General features: G+C 39.3%; 1 protein-coding gene across 1 annotated transcript; it reads right to left on the minus strand.

The window, feature by feature from the left end:
- Positions 1 to 16,511: 16,511 nt before the first annotated feature.
- Positions 16,512 to 18,271, minus strand: RPS29 (ribosomal protein S29). Its single transcript, XM_032344156.1, has 3 exons — positions 18,138 to 18,271; positions 17,808 to 17,907; positions 16,512 to 16,641 (listed from the first exon to the last, which is right to left on the minus strand). Exons 1-3 carry the CDS (start codon positions 18,197 to 18,199, stop codon positions 16,633 to 16,635), a joined length of 171 nt encoding a protein of 56 aa, XP_032200047.1. The 5' UTR covers positions 18,200 to 18,271; the 3' UTR covers positions 16,512 to 16,632.

Genomic DNA, 18,271 nt, shown 5'->3' on the forward strand with positions numbered 1-18,271 from the left:
TGAAGAGAAAGATTTTTCTAATAGTCTATGCCTGTTCTGTAACAGCAGTTTCTTTAACCCTGCTACCCCTAAGTTACCAAGAATAGTATTTTTGTAGAAATATTATTGTTCCTAGAAAATGGTGGCATACCCCTCAGGAAATGAGAGAAATCTGTTTAGGCTTGAACCTGTGTTTGAAATCACATTAAAACCATGTGTTTCAGTAAAGTCACCAACCTCAACAAACAAATGTCCTCATTTCCTTCAGGCTAGAGGTCCCGTAGCCATCAGTGTGAACACGTGAGTAGCAGAGTGGAGATAAGTCTGTTCTCACCCAGAATGGGACGTGAGTATACGCCTTTGAATTTGGTCCTTTCTTATTAACAGGCTTGTGCTCTGTTACAATGAAGGTCCTAATGTTCTTCTGCTTTGCCAGAGTGTCCCTGCCACACACACACACACGCCCACGCGTGCACGCACAGATACACGCATGCGAGGGCATGCACACAGTTAAACAAATTTCTTTCTATTAAGGCATCTAGTTCTAAGATGTTTTTAGTTTAGAATGACTGAAGGAAAAAAAAGGTACACTTCTCATTGCATAATCTTCTTTCAATGATTGAGTATAATTACAAGAAATAAGTAAGTACAAAAGTGATCAGATATGCAATGTGACCTGTCAGGGAAAAATTGTGATAAACTTTGAAATGGACCAAAAGGATTTCTGAGTGCTTCCAAATGTGTGCTATTTACAGCATTCCCATTCTGGATTATCTGATTCTATGGGGTTCTCTTTGATCTGCTTATAAATCTGTAAATAACTGATAGCAGTGCAAAGAATTCTTGTCTACAGACATGCAAATGAATTCTGCCTACTGCAGCACAGTTGATTTCCTTCTACCCTTAAAATAAACCAGTATGCATCCACTTACACATTTATTTCCTGGCTTATTTTTGCCTCTGCTCTTTGAACTTCCCTTTCGAACTGGCTGTAACATCTTACTTTTTCTCTCATTAATTAATTTGTTTTGTATGTAAAAGAGTTATGAACTATGGGGTTTTTTAATCCTCTAAGAGAACTTCTTTTCTTTCCAGGCAATTTCGGAAAAGAGTGGAAATCAGGTAGCAGAAAGAAAAAGAGACGTAAGTCCCTTTGGATTTTGGTGAAGTCCCCAGACTCAGTCTACAAAAGAAAGGCCAACACAGCTTTCCAGACAGGGTTTCAGCCTCATGTCTGAGCCACATAGCCTGAGTGTCATCGAAGGCGTGACCTGTGGGCCCACAGAACCCCGTGATCTTCCAGTTACCTAATTAAGCCAGCTTGGATGAATCACGCTTTTTTCAGCATGGTCGGGAGCCTTGGATACCTTATTATCGACAAATTGCTAAGCACAATGGTTACTTCTCCTTTTCTTAAATAAGGATATTCCAAAAACATATCCTAGCATAGACGTGGAAATTCAAACAACCAAACTGTACCCAGAGTTTCCCTAAAACTGAGACATCACTGTGGGGAGGAGAAAAACCCCACAATTTATTTAACATCCCATGTGCTTTGCCTGCAGAGCAGTGTGTAATTAAGATCTTATACTTTGTTTTTTTGTTTTGTTTTGTTTTTTTAAAGAACTTTTCATTTTTTTTTTAAGATTTTATTTATTTATTTGACAGACAGAGATCACAAGTAGGCAGAGAGAGAGAGGAGGAAGCAGGCTCCCCGCCGAGCAGAAAGCCCGATGTGGGGCTCGATCCCAGGACCCTGGGATCATAACCTGAGCCAAAGGCAAAGGCTTTAACCCACTGAGCCACCCAGGCACCCAAGACCTTACACTTTGAAGTCAGACAGCCTGAATTCAAATCCCAGCTCTACTTCTGTGCAATTGACCTGACTTTTCTGAGCCTCAAATTTACTTATGTGTAAAATGAGATATTAAGCTCTTCCCTCTCGGAGCTTTTGTGAGGATTTTAAAGTGTCTGGTAGAGAGAGATGACTATAAAACATTCAAACAAATGATAATTATATTATTATTATTATTATTATTATTATTATTATTATTATTCTCGACATTTCCTTTACATGAAACTCGTAACTATAAAATCTCATAATAATAGAGTAGGAATTGAGCCTAAAGACTGTGTAATCAAAGATAAAAAGAAAACACTTTATTTTTTGTTAATTTTTTTTAAGATTTTACTTATTTATTTGACAGACAGAGATCACAAGTAGGCAGAGAGGCAGGCAGAAAGAGAGGGGGGAACAGCTCCCGCTGGGCAGAGAGCCCAATGCGGGGCTTGATCCCAGGACCCTGGGATCATGACTTGAGCCGAAGGCAGAGGCTTTAACCCACTGAGCCACCCAGATGCCCCAGAAAACACTTTAATTACATCGGAGACTCACCTCTCCCTCATTCCTAAGGCTGCCCCCAAAGTCTAAGCACACTTCTCATTGTTGATATTCCCGAGAGCAGTCCAACCTTATTGTCTCCACAAAAAGAACAAATTAAGAATACTACTGTTCCAGCTCCATTTCCCACTCTCACTGAACTCCTGAGGACTCCCGACTCCCAGATGAACTCTGGAGGAACTATAAAGGGAAACCGTCAAAACGCAGACAATATCGTGAGAAACCACTGGGGAGATGGAGAGGTGCTTTGAACTGAAGGTGGGAGGTGGGCAGAAACAACTTACCCTGAGGCAGGAAGGGTGCCATTCAGCTTCAGGGAGAATAAATAGAGAGAGGAGTTGTTGGAGTTTATAGGTGAGGGCAAAACAACTCTTCTCCTATTTTCCAAGTTTCAGTGGCTGGAGCCTGCAAATCAAGCTGATATAAGATGTATTAACTAGGGGAAAGAACAGATTTCATGCATGCATACATGCATACATAGAGGCGCTCTCAAAGAAAAATGTGGCTCAACAGGGCACCAGGGTGGCTCAGTTGGTTAAGCAACCAACTCAGGTTGATTGATTTCAGTTCAGGTCATAACCTCAGGGTTGTGAGAACCCCAGGACAGGCTCCTTGCTGGGAGCAGAGCCAGCTTAATATTCTCTCTCTCTCTTTCCCTTTTTCTCTCCCCTGATCCCACTCACACACCTATGCTTTCCCTCTATCTCTCTCAGAAGGAAAAAAAAAAGGAAGAAGTTGTCTGTTTGCAGATGACAGGATATTATCTACAGAAAACCCTAAAGCCTACACACACACACACACACACACACACAAACACACACACACACACACACAACTGTCAGAACTAGAACTGATAAATGAATTCAGTAAAATTCCAGAACACAAAGTCAACAAAAAAAAAATCAGTTGTATTGCTACACACTAACAACAAATTGAAAAAAGTATTAAGTAAACAATCCCATTTGCAATAGTGTCAATACAATAAAACACTTATGTCTAAATCTAACCAAGGAGGAAAAATATGTACACTGAAAACTATAAAACATTAATGAAAGAAATTAAAGAAGACACAAATAAATGGAATGATATCCCATATATATGGACTAGAAAAATTAATATTGTTAAAGTGTCCATACAACCCAAAGTCATCTAGAGAGGAACACAATCCTTATCAAAACTCCAATGGCATTTTTCACAGTAATAGAACAGTCCTAATATTTGTATGAAATCACAAAAGACCCCAAATAACCAAAGCAATCCTGCAAAAGAATAAAGCTGGAGGCATTACAATTCCTGGTTTCAAGCTAAAAACCTAGAGTAATCAAAACAGGATAGTGCTGATATAAAAAAAGACACATAGGGACGCCTGGGTGGCTCAGTTGGTTGGACGACTGCCTTCGGCTCAGGTCATGATCCTGGAGTCCCGGGATCGAGTCCCGCATCGGACTCCCAGCTCCATGAGGAGTCTGCTTCTCTCTCTGACCTTCTCCTCTCTCACCTTCTCACTCTCTCTCTCTCAAGTAAATAAAAAAAAATAAATAAATAAATAAATAAATAAAATCTTTAAAAAAAAAAAAAAAGACACATACATAGAACAGTGGAACAGAATCAAGACCACAAAAATAAGCTCCTACATACATAGTCAACTAATATTTGCCAAGGAGCCAAGAATATTCAAGGGAAAATGACAATCTCTAAAATAAGTTGGAGTGGGGGAGAGGCACCTGGGTGACTCAGTCAGTTAAGTGGTTGCCTTCAGCTCAGGTCATGATCCCAGAGTCTTGGGATGGCGCCCCATGTCGGGGGCAGTGGGGGAGGTCCCTGCTCAGCAGAGAGTCTGCTTCTCCCTCTCTCTCTGCTACTCCCCCTGCTTATACTCTCTCTCTCCCTCTCACTCTCTCTCTCTGTCAAATAAATTTAAGAACTCTTTAAAAAATAAAATAAATGGTGCTGGGAAAACTGGATAACTACATGCAGAAAAATTGAATTTGACCCCTATCTTAGACCACTCACAAAAATTAACTCAAAGTGGATTAAAAACAAGCACAAGATTTGAAACCATAAAATTCCTAGAAGAAAACACAGGAGAAAACTCTTTGATATTGGTCTTGGCAATGATTTTTCAGGTATGAAACAAAAAGCACCATCAATAAAAGCAAAAATCTACAAGTAGGACTACACCAAAAAACTTCAGCACAGCAAAAGAAATGATCAACAAAATGAAAATGCAACCTAAAGAATGGGAGGAAATATTTGAAAATCATATATTTGATAGTGGATAATATCTAAAATATATAAAGAACTCACCGGGTGCCTGGGTGTCTCAGTTGGTTAAGCGTCTAACTCTTGATTTGGGTCAGGTCAGGATCTCATGGGTCATGAGATTGAGCGCTTCATCAGTCTCTGCCCTCAGCAGGGAGTTTGCTTGAAGATTCTTCCTCCCTGCCACCCACCCCATCCCTGCTCTCACACTCTCTCCCTAAAAATAAATCTTAAAAAAAAAAAAAAAACTCATACAATGCAATAACAAAAAAACAAACAACCCAATTAAAAATGGGAGGAGGAACTGAATAAACATTTCTCCAAAAGAGACATACAAGTGGCCATCAAATACTTGAAAAGGTGCTCAACATCTCTAATCATCACGGAAATGAAAATCAAAACCACAATGTCATATCACCTCACACCTGTTAGAATGGCTATCATCAAAGACAAGAAATGACAAGTGTTGACTAGGACGTGGAGAAAAAGGAAACCCTTGTGCACTGTTGGGGGCTTGCAAATTGGTGTAGTCACTATGGAAAACGATATGGAGTTTCCTCAAAATATTAAAAATAGAACTATCATATATGATCCAGATATCCCATTCTAGATATATATCCAAAGGAAATGAAAGGATATCAAGAGGTATCTGTATCCCAACATTTTATTCATAATAGCCAAAATATGAAAACAATGTAAGCATCTATCAAGGGGATGAATGAACAAAGAAGATGTGAGAATATATAAATATATGTATGTATGTGTGTATATATATATATATACACACATGTATATGAATCTGTATATATATATATAAACAAAGAGTATTATTCAGCCATGAAAAAGAAGGAAACTATGTCATTTATGACATGGATGGAACCTTGAGGGTATTATGCTAAGTGAGATAAGTCAGACTGAAAAAGACAAATACTGTTTGATATCATTTATATGTGCAAACTGAAAAAAATCAAACTGGTAGAAATAAAGAATAGGTTGGTGCTTGCCAGGGGCTGTGGGATAGGGGGAATCAGGGAGAAGTTGCTCAAAGGGTACAAACTTGCTGTCAGAAGATAAGCAAGTTCTGCGGATTGAATGCACTGCATTGTGATTACAACAATACTGCATTATATACTTCAAAGTTGCTAAGAAACTAGATCTTAATGTTCCCACCACAGAGTGAAATGATAATTACGTGAAATGTTGGAGATGTTACCTAATGCTGTGATAACCCTAATGCAATATATAAATGTATCCATCAATATGTGGTACACCTGAAGCTTATACAATATTAAATGTCAGTTACACCTCAATTTTTTAAAAAAGTTTAGCACACAGATCAATTAAACAAAATAGAGAGCCCAGAAATAAGCCCACAGCTATATGGTCAATTAATCTATGATGAAGGAAGCAAGTATATGCAATGGGGAAAATACAGTCTCTTCAGTAAATGGTGCTGGGAATACTCCATGTAAAAGAATGAACCTGGACCACTTTCTTACACCATAAACAAAAATAAACTCCAAATAGATTAAAGATCTAAATGTAAGACCTGAAACCATAAGAATTCTAGAAGAGAGCACAGGCAGTCATTCCTCTGACATCAGCTGTAACAAGGTTTTTCTAGATATGTCTCCTGAGGCAAGGGAAACAATATAAAAGGGACTACATCAAAATAAAATGTGCTTGCACAGCAAAGAAAACCATCAATAAAGCAAAAAGGCAACCTAGTGAATGGGAGAAGAAATCTGCTAAAGATTTATCTTATAAAGAGTGAAAAACCAAAATATGTAAAGAATTTACAGAACACCAAAAACAAAACAAAACAAAAACTGCTTTAAAAATGGGCAGAGGACCTGAATAGACATATAGATGGCCAAAAGACACATGAAACGATGTTCATCCTCACTAATCATCAGGGAAATGAAAACCAAAACCACAATAAGGTATCACCTCACAGCTGTGAGAATGGCTAAATCACAAACAAGAAATAGCAAGCATTGGAGAGGGCACAGAGAAAAAGGACCCCTCATGCACTGTTAGTGGGAATAGAAATTGGTGCAGCCACTGTGGAAAACAGTATGGAAGTTCCTCAAAGTATTAAAAATAGAACATAATTCCAGTTCTGGGTATTTACCTAGCGAAAATGAAAACACTGATTTGAAAAGATACATGCACGCCTATGTTTATTGAAGCTTTATTTACAATAGCCAAGATATGGAAGCAATCTAAGTGTCCGTTGATAGATGGGGAAATAATAGTGTGAAAAAATTGATAGGGAAAGTTTGGTGTACACAAACACATGCACAATCACATGAGCAAGCATGCCATGGGATATTACTCAGCCATAAAATAGGATGAGATCATGCCATTTTCAATAACCTAGATGGACCTAGAGCATATTATGCTAAGTGAAATAAGTCAGACTGAGGTAAATATCATATAATGTCACTTATATATGGAATCTAAAAAACAAAAGGAATGAATAAACAAAAAGCAGAATAAGACCTATAAGTACAGAGAATAAATCTATGATTTTCAGAAAAGATCAGGATAGTGAGGGATGGGCAAAACAGGTGAAGGGGAGTGGAGGATACAGGCTTCCAGTTATAAAATGAGTAAGGCACAGTAATAAAGGGCACAGCATAGGGAATATGACTAGTGATAGTGCAATTTTCCCTTTGTCTCTGAGACTTGTAAGTTGTACTATTAGAGGACAGGATGTTGACCTATTTTTATTGATTTTGAGGGGGGTTCTCTGTGTGTCCTAGATTTTTACGCTTATTCCCTTCCCCAAATTAGGGAAGTTCTCTGCTATAATTTGCTTCAATATACCTTCTGCCCTCTCTCTCTTTCTTCTTTTTCTGGGATCCCAATTATTCTAATATTGTTTTGTCTCATGGCATTACTTATCTCTCGAATTCTCCCCTCGTGATCCAGTAGTTGTTGATCTCTCTTTTTCTCAGCTTCTTTATTCTCCATCATTTGGTTCTATATCACTACTGCTCTCTTCTGCCTCATTTATCCTAGCAGTAAGAAACTCCATTCTTTATTGCTCCTCAGTAATAGCTTTTTTTAAATTTCAACTTGGTTAGATTTTAGTCCTTTAATTTTTCCAGAAAGGGACTTTATTTCTCCATAAAGGGATTCTCTAGTATCTTCTATGCTTTTTTCAAGCCCAGCTATCATCTTTATAATTGTCATTCTGAACTCTTGTTCTGACATCTTACTAACGCCCATATTGATTAGGTCCCTAGCAGTTGGTACTCCCTCTTGTTTTTTGTTTTGTTTTGTTTTGTTTTGTTTTGAGATGAGTTTTTCAGCCTTGTCATTTTATCTAGAGAACAGAAGAATGAGAGAACAAAATATTCAAAGGGTAACAACCACCCCAGAAAAATATACACTAACCAAATCAGAAGAGACCAAAACCAGGGGGAGAAGAAAGGAAAAGAATATATATACACACACACACACACACACACACACACACATGATTAGGCTGGTGAGTAGAACAGAGCTACACACTTGATGTTGGGTGTATTTTGTTCTGTTAGAAGAAACTGCCTCCCAAAATTTTAAAGAAAGAGAATCTTATATATATACAAAAATAAGGGTAAACACGATGAAGGGATGGAATATGACTATAATGATGAAAATTAAAAATTATTTTAAGGGGACGCCTGGGTGGCTCAGTTGGTTAAGCAGCTGCCTTCGGCTCAGGTCATGATCCCAGCGTCCTGGGATCGAGTCCCACATTGGGCTCCTTACTCAGCAGGGAGCCTGTTTCTCCCTCTGCCTCTGCCTGCCATTCTGTCTGCCTGTGCTCGCTCTCTCCCTCTCTCTGATAAATAAATAAAATCTTTTAAAAAAAAATTATTTTAAGGAAGGAATTGATGAGGTAAGAAGTTGGTTGAGAAAAGAAGAAAAAAGGAGAGAATATGATGAGGCTGGAGACTAGAACCAAGCCATATGCTAGATTTAGATATTTTGGTATATTAGAAGAAACTGTATCCCAAAATTTTAAAGAAAGATAAATGTATATGTATACAAGAAATAAGTTTAAACACAATGATGGGATAGAATATGACTAAAAAAATGAAAATTTAAAAAGATTTTTAAAAAGGTATTGATAAGATAAAATAGTTAAAAGAGGTTAAAATAGAAAAGAGGAAAATTTCAAAAAAATAGAATTAACTAAAATTTAAAAATTTTAACTTTGAAAGACTAAAGAATCATGTTTAAAAAGTTATGAATTCTATGTGCTGTATTCCCCTAGCTCTGGTGTTTTGCAGTTCTCATTGATCAATAAACTTGGTCTTGGCTGGATGTTCTTGCTGACCTTCTGGGGGAGGGGCCTGTTGCAGTGGTTCTCAAATGTCTTTGCCCAAGTAGGAATTGCACCACCCTTGCCAGGGGCCAGGCTAAGTAATCTGCTCGATTTTGGTCTCAGGAGCTTTTGTTCCCTGAATAGCTTTCCCTACATCTTTGGAGAAGAATGAAAATGGCAGCCTCCCAATCTCTGGCCTGGTAGGAGCCAAGAGCTCAGGGTCCCAATCCTCAGTGTGTCCTCAGAGAAAAGCAGTCAATCCCTCCCATCTCCCTGGTCTCCAGCCACGCTCTAAACTCACCCAGCCTGTGACCAAGTGGTTCTATCACAGGCACACAGCCCCGTTAGGAGTCTCCAAACCCAGCAGATTCCTGCAGCATGCTGCCATGCCACTCCCCTGGGGGAGGAATGGGGGAGGGTCTCCCTAGATCTGCCACTTGTGGAGTCCCTGCTCAAAGAGCAGTGGCCTGACTTGCCTCAGATCATGGTTTAAGGTAACCCAGAGTTGATAGCCCTTCCTCGGCTCTGTCTCTGCAGCCAGATTCCCCACTCATATACTTAGCAGCTCTGTCACACTCAGACACCCCCAGTCCTTCTGTGACCCCTGAGAGTCCTGAGACCATGCTGTCCCTGCGAGGGCTCCACTCCCCGATCTCGCCACCCCCCACTTAGCCTCTGGAGCAATGTACCTCAGTGGAAGACTTCTAAAAGTTCTGATTTTGTGCTCCACTGCTCCACCACTTGCCAGAAGCCAGCCCCTCCCGCCACGGTCTATCTTCCCATTGTTTGGGATTTACTTCTCTGCACATCCTACCTTCCAGAAAGTGGTCAACTTTCTGTTCCTAGAATTGCTGTTGTTCTTCTCTTCGATCTCCTGTTGAGTTTGTAGGTGTTCAGAGTTGTTTGATAACTATCTAGCTGAATTTCTGGGACTAGACAAAATTTATGTCTTCTACTATTCCACCATCTTCTCTGTATTCAAATTTAAGAAAAAAAAATATTTAAAGAGAGAGACACACCAGTTTTAAAAAGTTGAGAATGAATTGGAAGGATAAATGTCAGTAAAAGGTAATATATGACAAACACACAAAAGATATTCTTACTGACAGTTCATTCCATAAATAATGTTCTCCATAAAGGAGAACAGTCTGGTTTTACTCATTTTTGTTTTTCCTCGGTGTGCTATCCTGAGATTGAATGGTCGGTCAGTCACAGAAGTGCTACATACCTCTATCTGCAGGCCTAACACTCTTGAATCAAGAGCCTGAATGTTGCAAGGACACTGGAACAGGGAAAGCAGCAATGAAAATAGGACACTGGTCTCCAGAAAAAGCCACCCGTTGGGATGCCCAAGACGCTAACCCCATAGTGCTTTGAGATTGCACTTTTTAAATTTGGGAATCTGTGCCAGAATTGAATTTCTGTACACCATTTGGTGTCAGCATCCTTTTAAATTGTTATTACTTTTATAAGCTTTCTTTAATTGTTTAATTGGTATATTTTCCTATTTATGAAAATTACTTGAGAATCTTCTGGCGCAATGGAATACATCATAACTTTTTTCCAATAAAATTAATGGAATTTTTTTCAACTTAGCAGCTTTTAACTTTGTGGCAGGGTTTTCAAGAAGAAATTAAAGTCAGTAAAAAAAGGATAAGATTATTTAGAAAACCTATAATGAAGGACCCAAATGAGGAGCACTCAATGTCATGATTTGCTCCGTCAGTAATAAAGAAGCTAGAATACTCAGGAAACAGATAACAAAGACTCCTGACTATGTAGAAAACTTTAAAGGAAATTGTGTTTAAAGAGATTACCTACAAGAAAAGTTCCATATTTGAACTCATTTGCACAAACCTTTTCCTGTGGTGATTGGCTGAGTACATCATCAGTGCTAGATGTCCACACTTAATCTTCATGAATAGTAATAGGAGTTAATTAGCATCAAAGAAAGAACAGATGCACAAATGCCATCATAAAATGGAATTTGTGGATATGTAAAAAGAGAACACAAGGTAGACCAGACTCAGTCTATGAAGTTCAGCTAATGAGATTGCCAAGAAACAGATTCCATTTCTTATTTTGTGCTTTTATTGATCTGTCTTTGCTGCCATGAATGTTTATCACTTTGTCAACTATTGCTTTAATGTGTAATCTCTTTATTATTTAGGAAATAAAACAAAACCTCCTTTAGCATTAATATAATGAGATATCATTATTTATGGCTAACTGTTAGGAGTTTTAGTAACCTACATATCTTCGGTTCCCTGGGTGAAGTTTTATTGATTTTTGTAGCGCCTCCTGTTAATGCTTGATGTTCGGTGATAGAGGCTCAGCTAGTCTACACAGGGGAGCTGTTTACACGATCAGCATAATTATTATTGGGTTGTATAATGTGCATTTGCCTACTGGTACTTATACTCTTACAACTTTATTAAACAAAACTGTTCTTTCCTTTCATTGCTACATCATCAAAAACCATAAACACACTCACAGAGATCCTATTCTAAAACCTAGATTATTACAGAGTAGAGGTTACAATGTCAGCTCCTGAATTTAAACCTGTCCTAAACTATGTTCAGAGAAATCAGTGATATCCCACATTACTGGCTCCAGAACCATGGTAATAGACAAACAGAAAGAAGGCATTGTTTTTTAAAAGATTTATTTACTTACTTACTTATTTTAGAGAGAGTATGTATATATGAGCAGGGGGAGGGGCAGAAGGAAAGAGAATCTTGAAGCAGACTCCCCATTTAGTGTGGAGCCCTCAGCGGAGCTTGATCCCAGGACCCCGAGATCATAACCTGAGCCAAAATCAAGAGTTGGCTTATTAACTGACTGAGACTCCCAGGCACCTGAGAAGGCATGATTTTTCTCTTAACACTAGCCCCACTCTCTCCCTGCCTTGTGGACATTTCACTCCTCCCTTTCCTCCAGACTTCAGCCACTCTGTTCAATCTCTATCAATGGACATTCATCCCTCCTTTTCTGCACCCTGCTGTCTGACCAAGGGAGCTCACCAATGATATCAAAATCACTGGTAACACTGGAGGAGTTACCCACAGCAACATGGGAGGGCGAGGGTCTGAAGAAAGGAGCCCAGGAAAGTAACCAATGGCACACATTCAGAAGTGAAGACAATATTGGGTCATTTTAGCCCAGAGCACAGCTTCCTTGAATGTGTCCTTTGAACCATAGGAATGGAGTCCACTTGAGATCCACACCAGCCACTTCCAGATCCACTAACATTTTAGTCCCTGCTCCAAGATCAGTGATTCCCAATTGGGGTGGGGTCTGGGGGGGATGGTATGGTGGCAGAAGTGATGAAGGGAAGAGGAAGGCACTATACTATGGTTCTACAGGCCTTCCATACATCAGGGAATCCAGCATTTGTTCATAGGAATCAGCCCGAGGAAGTGGTCACCATCAACATACATAACAGGTTAAATTTAACAAAAGGATTTTCAGTAAACAAAAAAGTCAGCCTGGCTTCTTTAAATTATTTTCTAATTAACCAAATGGCTATAAATTGAGACATTAAATTATAATTAGCCCATCTAGATTAAGCTTGTCACTTCCAATCTCAATTCTGTTAAAGCTCTGAAAGACAAAGGACACCTGCAACTAGCACAGGTAGTAATCTAATCTTGGCTCCTATATAGCTTTCACTCCTGTACAACATATATTCAGTGATATCAACAAATTGAGCCTTTAATTTTCTAAATTAACTCTTGAAAAACATCTAGTAGCTCAGCCTTCTTTTCCTTTTTCCTTTTTTCAACTTCTGTGGATATTCGGGGAATTTGAACACCTTGTTAAACCCTTCTTAATTATACCCTAGAAGAGCTTTGTTTTGCCTATCTAAAAGTCCACATCTCTAAGGCACCAATTATTAAGGATAGTTTTCAACAAGAACTATGTCCTCGGCAGAACTTATGCAAAGCAGACTGCTTTAAAACTGTCAGGGGCATTAGCCATGGAGATAGCTGTCCGAGGCTATGGTCTCTGGCCTTTCTGTAATGGTAAAAGAGGACCCATAAAAAGTGAAGACACACTGATGCCCAGCCAAATTAAAGTCAATCAAATCTGCTCATTCATTCAATCATCAAATTTTTACTGCATGCCTGCCCTGTGAAAAGTGTCATGTCAGGCACTATCAGGATCTAGATGGAGTGGAATTAATTCAGAGAATACCAGAGATAGCTTTAAATCGTGTCTTATGAGGGACAGTTGAAATAATCACAAATTAACCTGAACTAAGAAGATTCTGGAAAAACACGAGAGCCCCCATGCCTAAATATTTAATTTTTTTTCTTGCAGAAAAAAGAGATTAGACTTCTTTTGTACCAGAGCACAAAGAAGTAGTACCAGTGGGTGGAAATCAATGGAAAGAATCATAGCAATGCTAAGAGCAGTCCAAAAATGGAATGAGCTGTTTGGGAAGGAGCAGAAGCCTCATTAGCAATATTAGTAGCTGGGGCACTAGATACTGCAGTACTCACTGGATACCCCGTCCCAAAATAAATCTTAAATCTAACTGCTTCAAAACAAATTACCTGTAATTCTATCACCCAAAGACCATCACTGCTAATATACTGGTATATTTCCTTGTATTTTCTGTGTCGTTTGTTTTTTACCATTGTGAAATTGCACCACATGTGCAATTTTCTACTTTGTATTGAAATTTATTTCTCTAGTAGGTTATTTTAAAACTACTAAAATTTACCAAAGCTTTTCATAAATGCTGGACATTTATAGTTTAATGTTAACAGCAGTTCCGGAGATACTCTATTTAGTTTGAACTTCACTTACAATACTATCTTGGAAAAGTTACTTATTCTTTTTGCCTCAGTTGCCTCATTGTAAAATAAAGGAGCTATACCTCACAGAGTTATATTATAAAGAGTCTAATTCCAGTAAAGCATTGTGCCTGACACAATACATGAACTTGAAAATTTTACCAATTATAGGTAAAAGTCTGAGAATCCATGGAGAAAAATTGTGATTTTGAAATGGACCAAAAGTTTGCTGATGCCTTTCAAGGAAATCAGAGCTCTGGCTAGCACAATCTTGGGGTGAGGGGCCCAACCAAGCCTTTGTGTTCCAGGTAGTCTACAGCCCGAAGGTTACATACTTGCCCAGAGACAACTTCTAATTCTGCCCAGTGGACAAATTACTTCCCTCTCCTGTTGAAAAGGCCAGTTTTTACACTTATTTGTAAGCTCATTTCAACATCCTTGGTTCACCTACTAGGAATGTTTTTTAATTGTTTGAACAGGCTGAAAGTTTACTGGTTTCAGTAATAAGCTGAACAAAAATCTTGGCAGGTCCTTGACAGATCTAATTTAGTAAGTCAAGGGACCCAAAATCTAAGAATATATTCTCTATGCTCCAATGGTTGTTTGGATTGGTCATGGATTTGTCGTATTTTGCCATCAACATCATTGAACATTCATTTAGTAGGTAATTTAACTCAACAATTAAGGACCTACTATTAATATACAAGGCAGTTGCTATGTGCTGCAGTAAACATGGAAATAATTCCTGCCTTAATATAATTGTTTCTGGGGAAGAGTGTGTAGTAGGCAGTAAGAACATTAGCTTTGATATTGGACAGTCTCTAGTTCTAGACCAGTTCTGATCACTTTACTTGGGTAGACTTTGGTAATGAAATAACTGCAACTCTAAGCCTGTTTTCCTCAGTGGTATAATGAGCATTCTATGAAAAAGTCTGTGACTTGAAAAAAATAGCGCACTTAAGGCACTCAGCCTTTCTGGCACATACATGTTAAGTCTTAAGCAGTAAATTATTCAACTCCTAGAAGAGAAGTCAGACCACCTAATCCACACCAGCCTTCCCATTCACTCATACACACAGGGCCAGGACTGGCTAGGGCATGTCCCCTTGGCCAACACACAATACATATGGGAGCAAGTATTTACATAGCACCATCCCACCAGACCAGAGTTCAGCTCATCCAAGTGTCACAAACCAAACCAAGCATCTCTCAACCTCATTTATCTAAAATCATTAGATGTAGGAGTCTTATCACATCTGAAATTTCCACATTTGTTCAGCTAGTACAGGTCTTAACCACTCTATCTGTGATAGCAGCTCCATTCCCTTACCAGAAACTTTCCTACACCTTCAAGCTCTTCTTCCAATATTCTTTGGTATATTCCAATATTCTTTACACCTTACAGTTTGAAACCTGGCTCTTCCCCAAACATCTCTCCAGCAGCAACTACGGTTTATTATCCCCTACTCCTGGGCAAGGTTAGGAGCAAAGGTGTATTTGCCAAAAAGCTCATCATAGTTAAACTTCAGTTGTCCCCAACTTCCATGAGCACCTACAGTAGCAATACATTTGTCATGTTTTTGAAACTTTGCAGATAGCTTAACCACCATCAGTTAAATTGTTCCACTTATTTCTAGCCGCACTTCCCTTCCTGAGGAGACACGGTATCAACCCAAGTTTATTAGAAAGTTAGCTGATCACTCCCTGCTTGGCTTCTGGTATGCCATTCTCTTGGTTTCTCCTGCAGTCTTTTCATCTTCCCACCTGTCCCGGAGTAACCCACAACAGTCCTGTTCATATATTATTCACTCCCTAGATTTTCCCTAGATTTTAGGAATTGGATCTCTTCTAGTTACAATGAGATCCCAAATTAGCAGGTATTATTCATATTCTTAGGACAACCAAAATTGTACAAGCACTCCCAAGTTCCCGACGATTCCAGAGTAATGTACCCAAATGCTTATCTACTTGGGAACTCCATATGGAAGTCTAAAAGCACCTTCAACTTACTATGCCCTAAACTTAACTCTTCTTCCCCAAACCATTTTCAGTTCTCACTCAGGAAGGACTATAGCCTTCCCATTGCTTGGACCAACCCTTAGAATCCTTTATTTTGTATCTCCCCCATCCAAGCTTACAACAAATCCTGTCATCTTGCTCTTCTAAAGCCATGTTTGCAGACGACCTCAAACACTCCCTTTTATCCTAGTCCGAGCCAAGATCACTTGCCTTCCAACATACTTGTTTCCCTCCTTCCACCTTTGCATCATCCAAGTTTATTTTGCTGACAAGACCCATGAACTTTTAATCACCGGTCTCTCCTTCCACATACAAACATTTGACAAACTTATAGTCTTTCATCTGTTAATTACCCCAAAAGCCAGGACCACTACCTCTGCACCTCTGGGCAATGCCAAGGTTTCAGTAGTAGTTTTTTTTGTTTTTTTGTTTTTTCAAAAAAACATGTTTCAACAGTTCTATCTCTACTGCCTAGCTCACCGCAGCAAATCTATTACCTATGAGACACTTAACTTGGGTTATATGCTGGATGCTCCCATATGCAAGCCATTTTATGTTAATAAAAATGTTTTTTTGAAATATAAAAACAACGCTGGCATTTTTAGCAGAGTTCAACATGAGTACTTTTACATTAAAAGAAAGTAAGCCACATATGTTGGTGATGAACCGTTGAGAAAATAGCACATTTGAAAAAGGAGATTCCTGTAATCAAATGACCATTCCATTCACTTTAAAGCACTCATAATGTGAGAATTTTTATTTTATGTACAATGAGCTGGCATTAAGGTAAGTATCTTGGTTATCTGCAGGTAGGTATCTTGGATGACCCATTCAAGGAAGTTCACTTAATCCAACTGCAAAGAAAAAAAAAAAAAAAAAAAGACAAGAAATATATTAATCCAAAATGTTTAAATACCTATTTTATTCTCACAAACACTGGCTCTCATTACAAAAGAATGAGGTTCAAACCAGAAATCTAACCCACCCAAACTAGCCACCAAGCTCTAAAAATCTTAAAATATGTATTGAATGTTTACAACAAGCTGTTCCACAAACCACTATTATATTCTAGACTGTAATCTTTAGTACTGGTATTCACTTCTTCCATCAAAAAATTCCCCACCAGAAAACACTACTACATAAAAAAATCTTTACCAAAACCTCAGGCTGATTAAGTAGGTAACTAATTACACAGCTAGTACTTTGGTATTCAATGTGTGAGAGACCCTACTATAGCAATCATTCGGACGTTAACTCATTTAACCCTCTGAGTAACAAGGCCACAAGCTATTAGCTCAAGGGCTTGAGTCCATTCTCATCACTGACACACCACCTCCCACCCCACCGAGTGAGATACATGAACTTCCACAATGTAACAAGCATATATTTGCTAAGTGGTCAAAACTAAAAGTCTAACGCTACGATACTTTGTGTCTACCCGACATCATACTGTAACACCAGTAACTGTATATCTCAAAGAGCCAAGAAAGTAAGTGGTAGTTTTCACCATACGGGGAAGAAAACATTCTGGCATTTATCTAAATTTTAGAAGGGAAGACAGCTCCACATATGCGTAACTAATTTACACAACAACCTTGCCATTTATTTTTCTCAGGCAGAAACGGAACTTCATGGGACTGGACTAACGTCAGGAGAATTTATCTTGAATCCTAAAGTCTGTCTGGCCCCAATTCTCAAGCTCATTCCAGGATATGCTATCTCACGTCTCCGGGCAGTGGCCAACACATGTATTTCGCTGGAAAATGTCTAGATACGATTCAAGAGATCTGAAACTTAATTTCCAGTGTTTTCTAAAACTGACTGCCACTGGTAAAAAGGAGTGAGACTGTAAAATCTATCCCATTACCCTGTCCAAACTCTTCAACCGTGCTGTCCGATACCCCAAAAAGCCCCGCTAACAACTAAGAGAGAAAACGCTGTTGGTCGAAAGCTCTAAATAAGTAAATATCTACGTTCCCAGCTCACAGAACCGGGAGGAGACAACCCCGCGGCCGCGTACCTTAATGAAGCCTATATCCTTCGCATACTGACGGAAACACTGGCGGCACATATTGAGGCCGTATTTCCGGATCAGACCGTGCCGGTTTGAGCAGACGCGGCTGTAAGAAGAGAATGCGTTACTGCGAGCCGCCGAAATGGAAGGATTCCGCACTCGGGGGCCACCACCCGCACCACCGATCTTTCGCCACCCGTCAGAGGCCCGTAATGGCGGCAGTCACGGCTCCAGAGTCGGTCTACCCCCACGAGGCGCGGCGGACTCCTCTCCATGAGAGATCTGGCGGCGTCACAACCGAGTGCAACCCTTCCCTAAAACCACATTGTTTCTTACCAAGAACGAGAACCCTGGCCAAATTTCCTCGGATGGCTCCAGTAGAGCTGCTGGTGACCCATCTTGCTCTCTCGGATGCAACGAGGCAAAAGGAAGGAGCTACCCCACGCATGCGCTCTTCAAATTTTCAAGAC

The sequence above is a fragment of the Mustela erminea genome, chromosome 5 (genome assembly GCF_009829155.1).
Source record: "Mustela erminea isolate mMusErm1 chromosome 5, mMusErm1.Pri, whole genome shotgun sequence".
NCBI classification, from domain to species: domain Eukaryota; kingdom Metazoa; phylum Chordata; class Mammalia; order Carnivora; family Mustelidae; genus Mustela; species Mustela erminea.

Coding starts and splice junctions, on each gene's coding strand:
- RPS29 (XM_032344156.1), bottom strand. CDS start 18,199: ATGGGTCACCAGCAGCTCTACTGGAGCCATCCGAGGAAATTTGGCCAG. Junction 17,908..18,137: donor GGCCAGGGTTCTCGTTCTTG/GTAAGAAACAAT, acceptor CTCTTCTTACAG/CCGCGTCTGCTCAAACCGGC.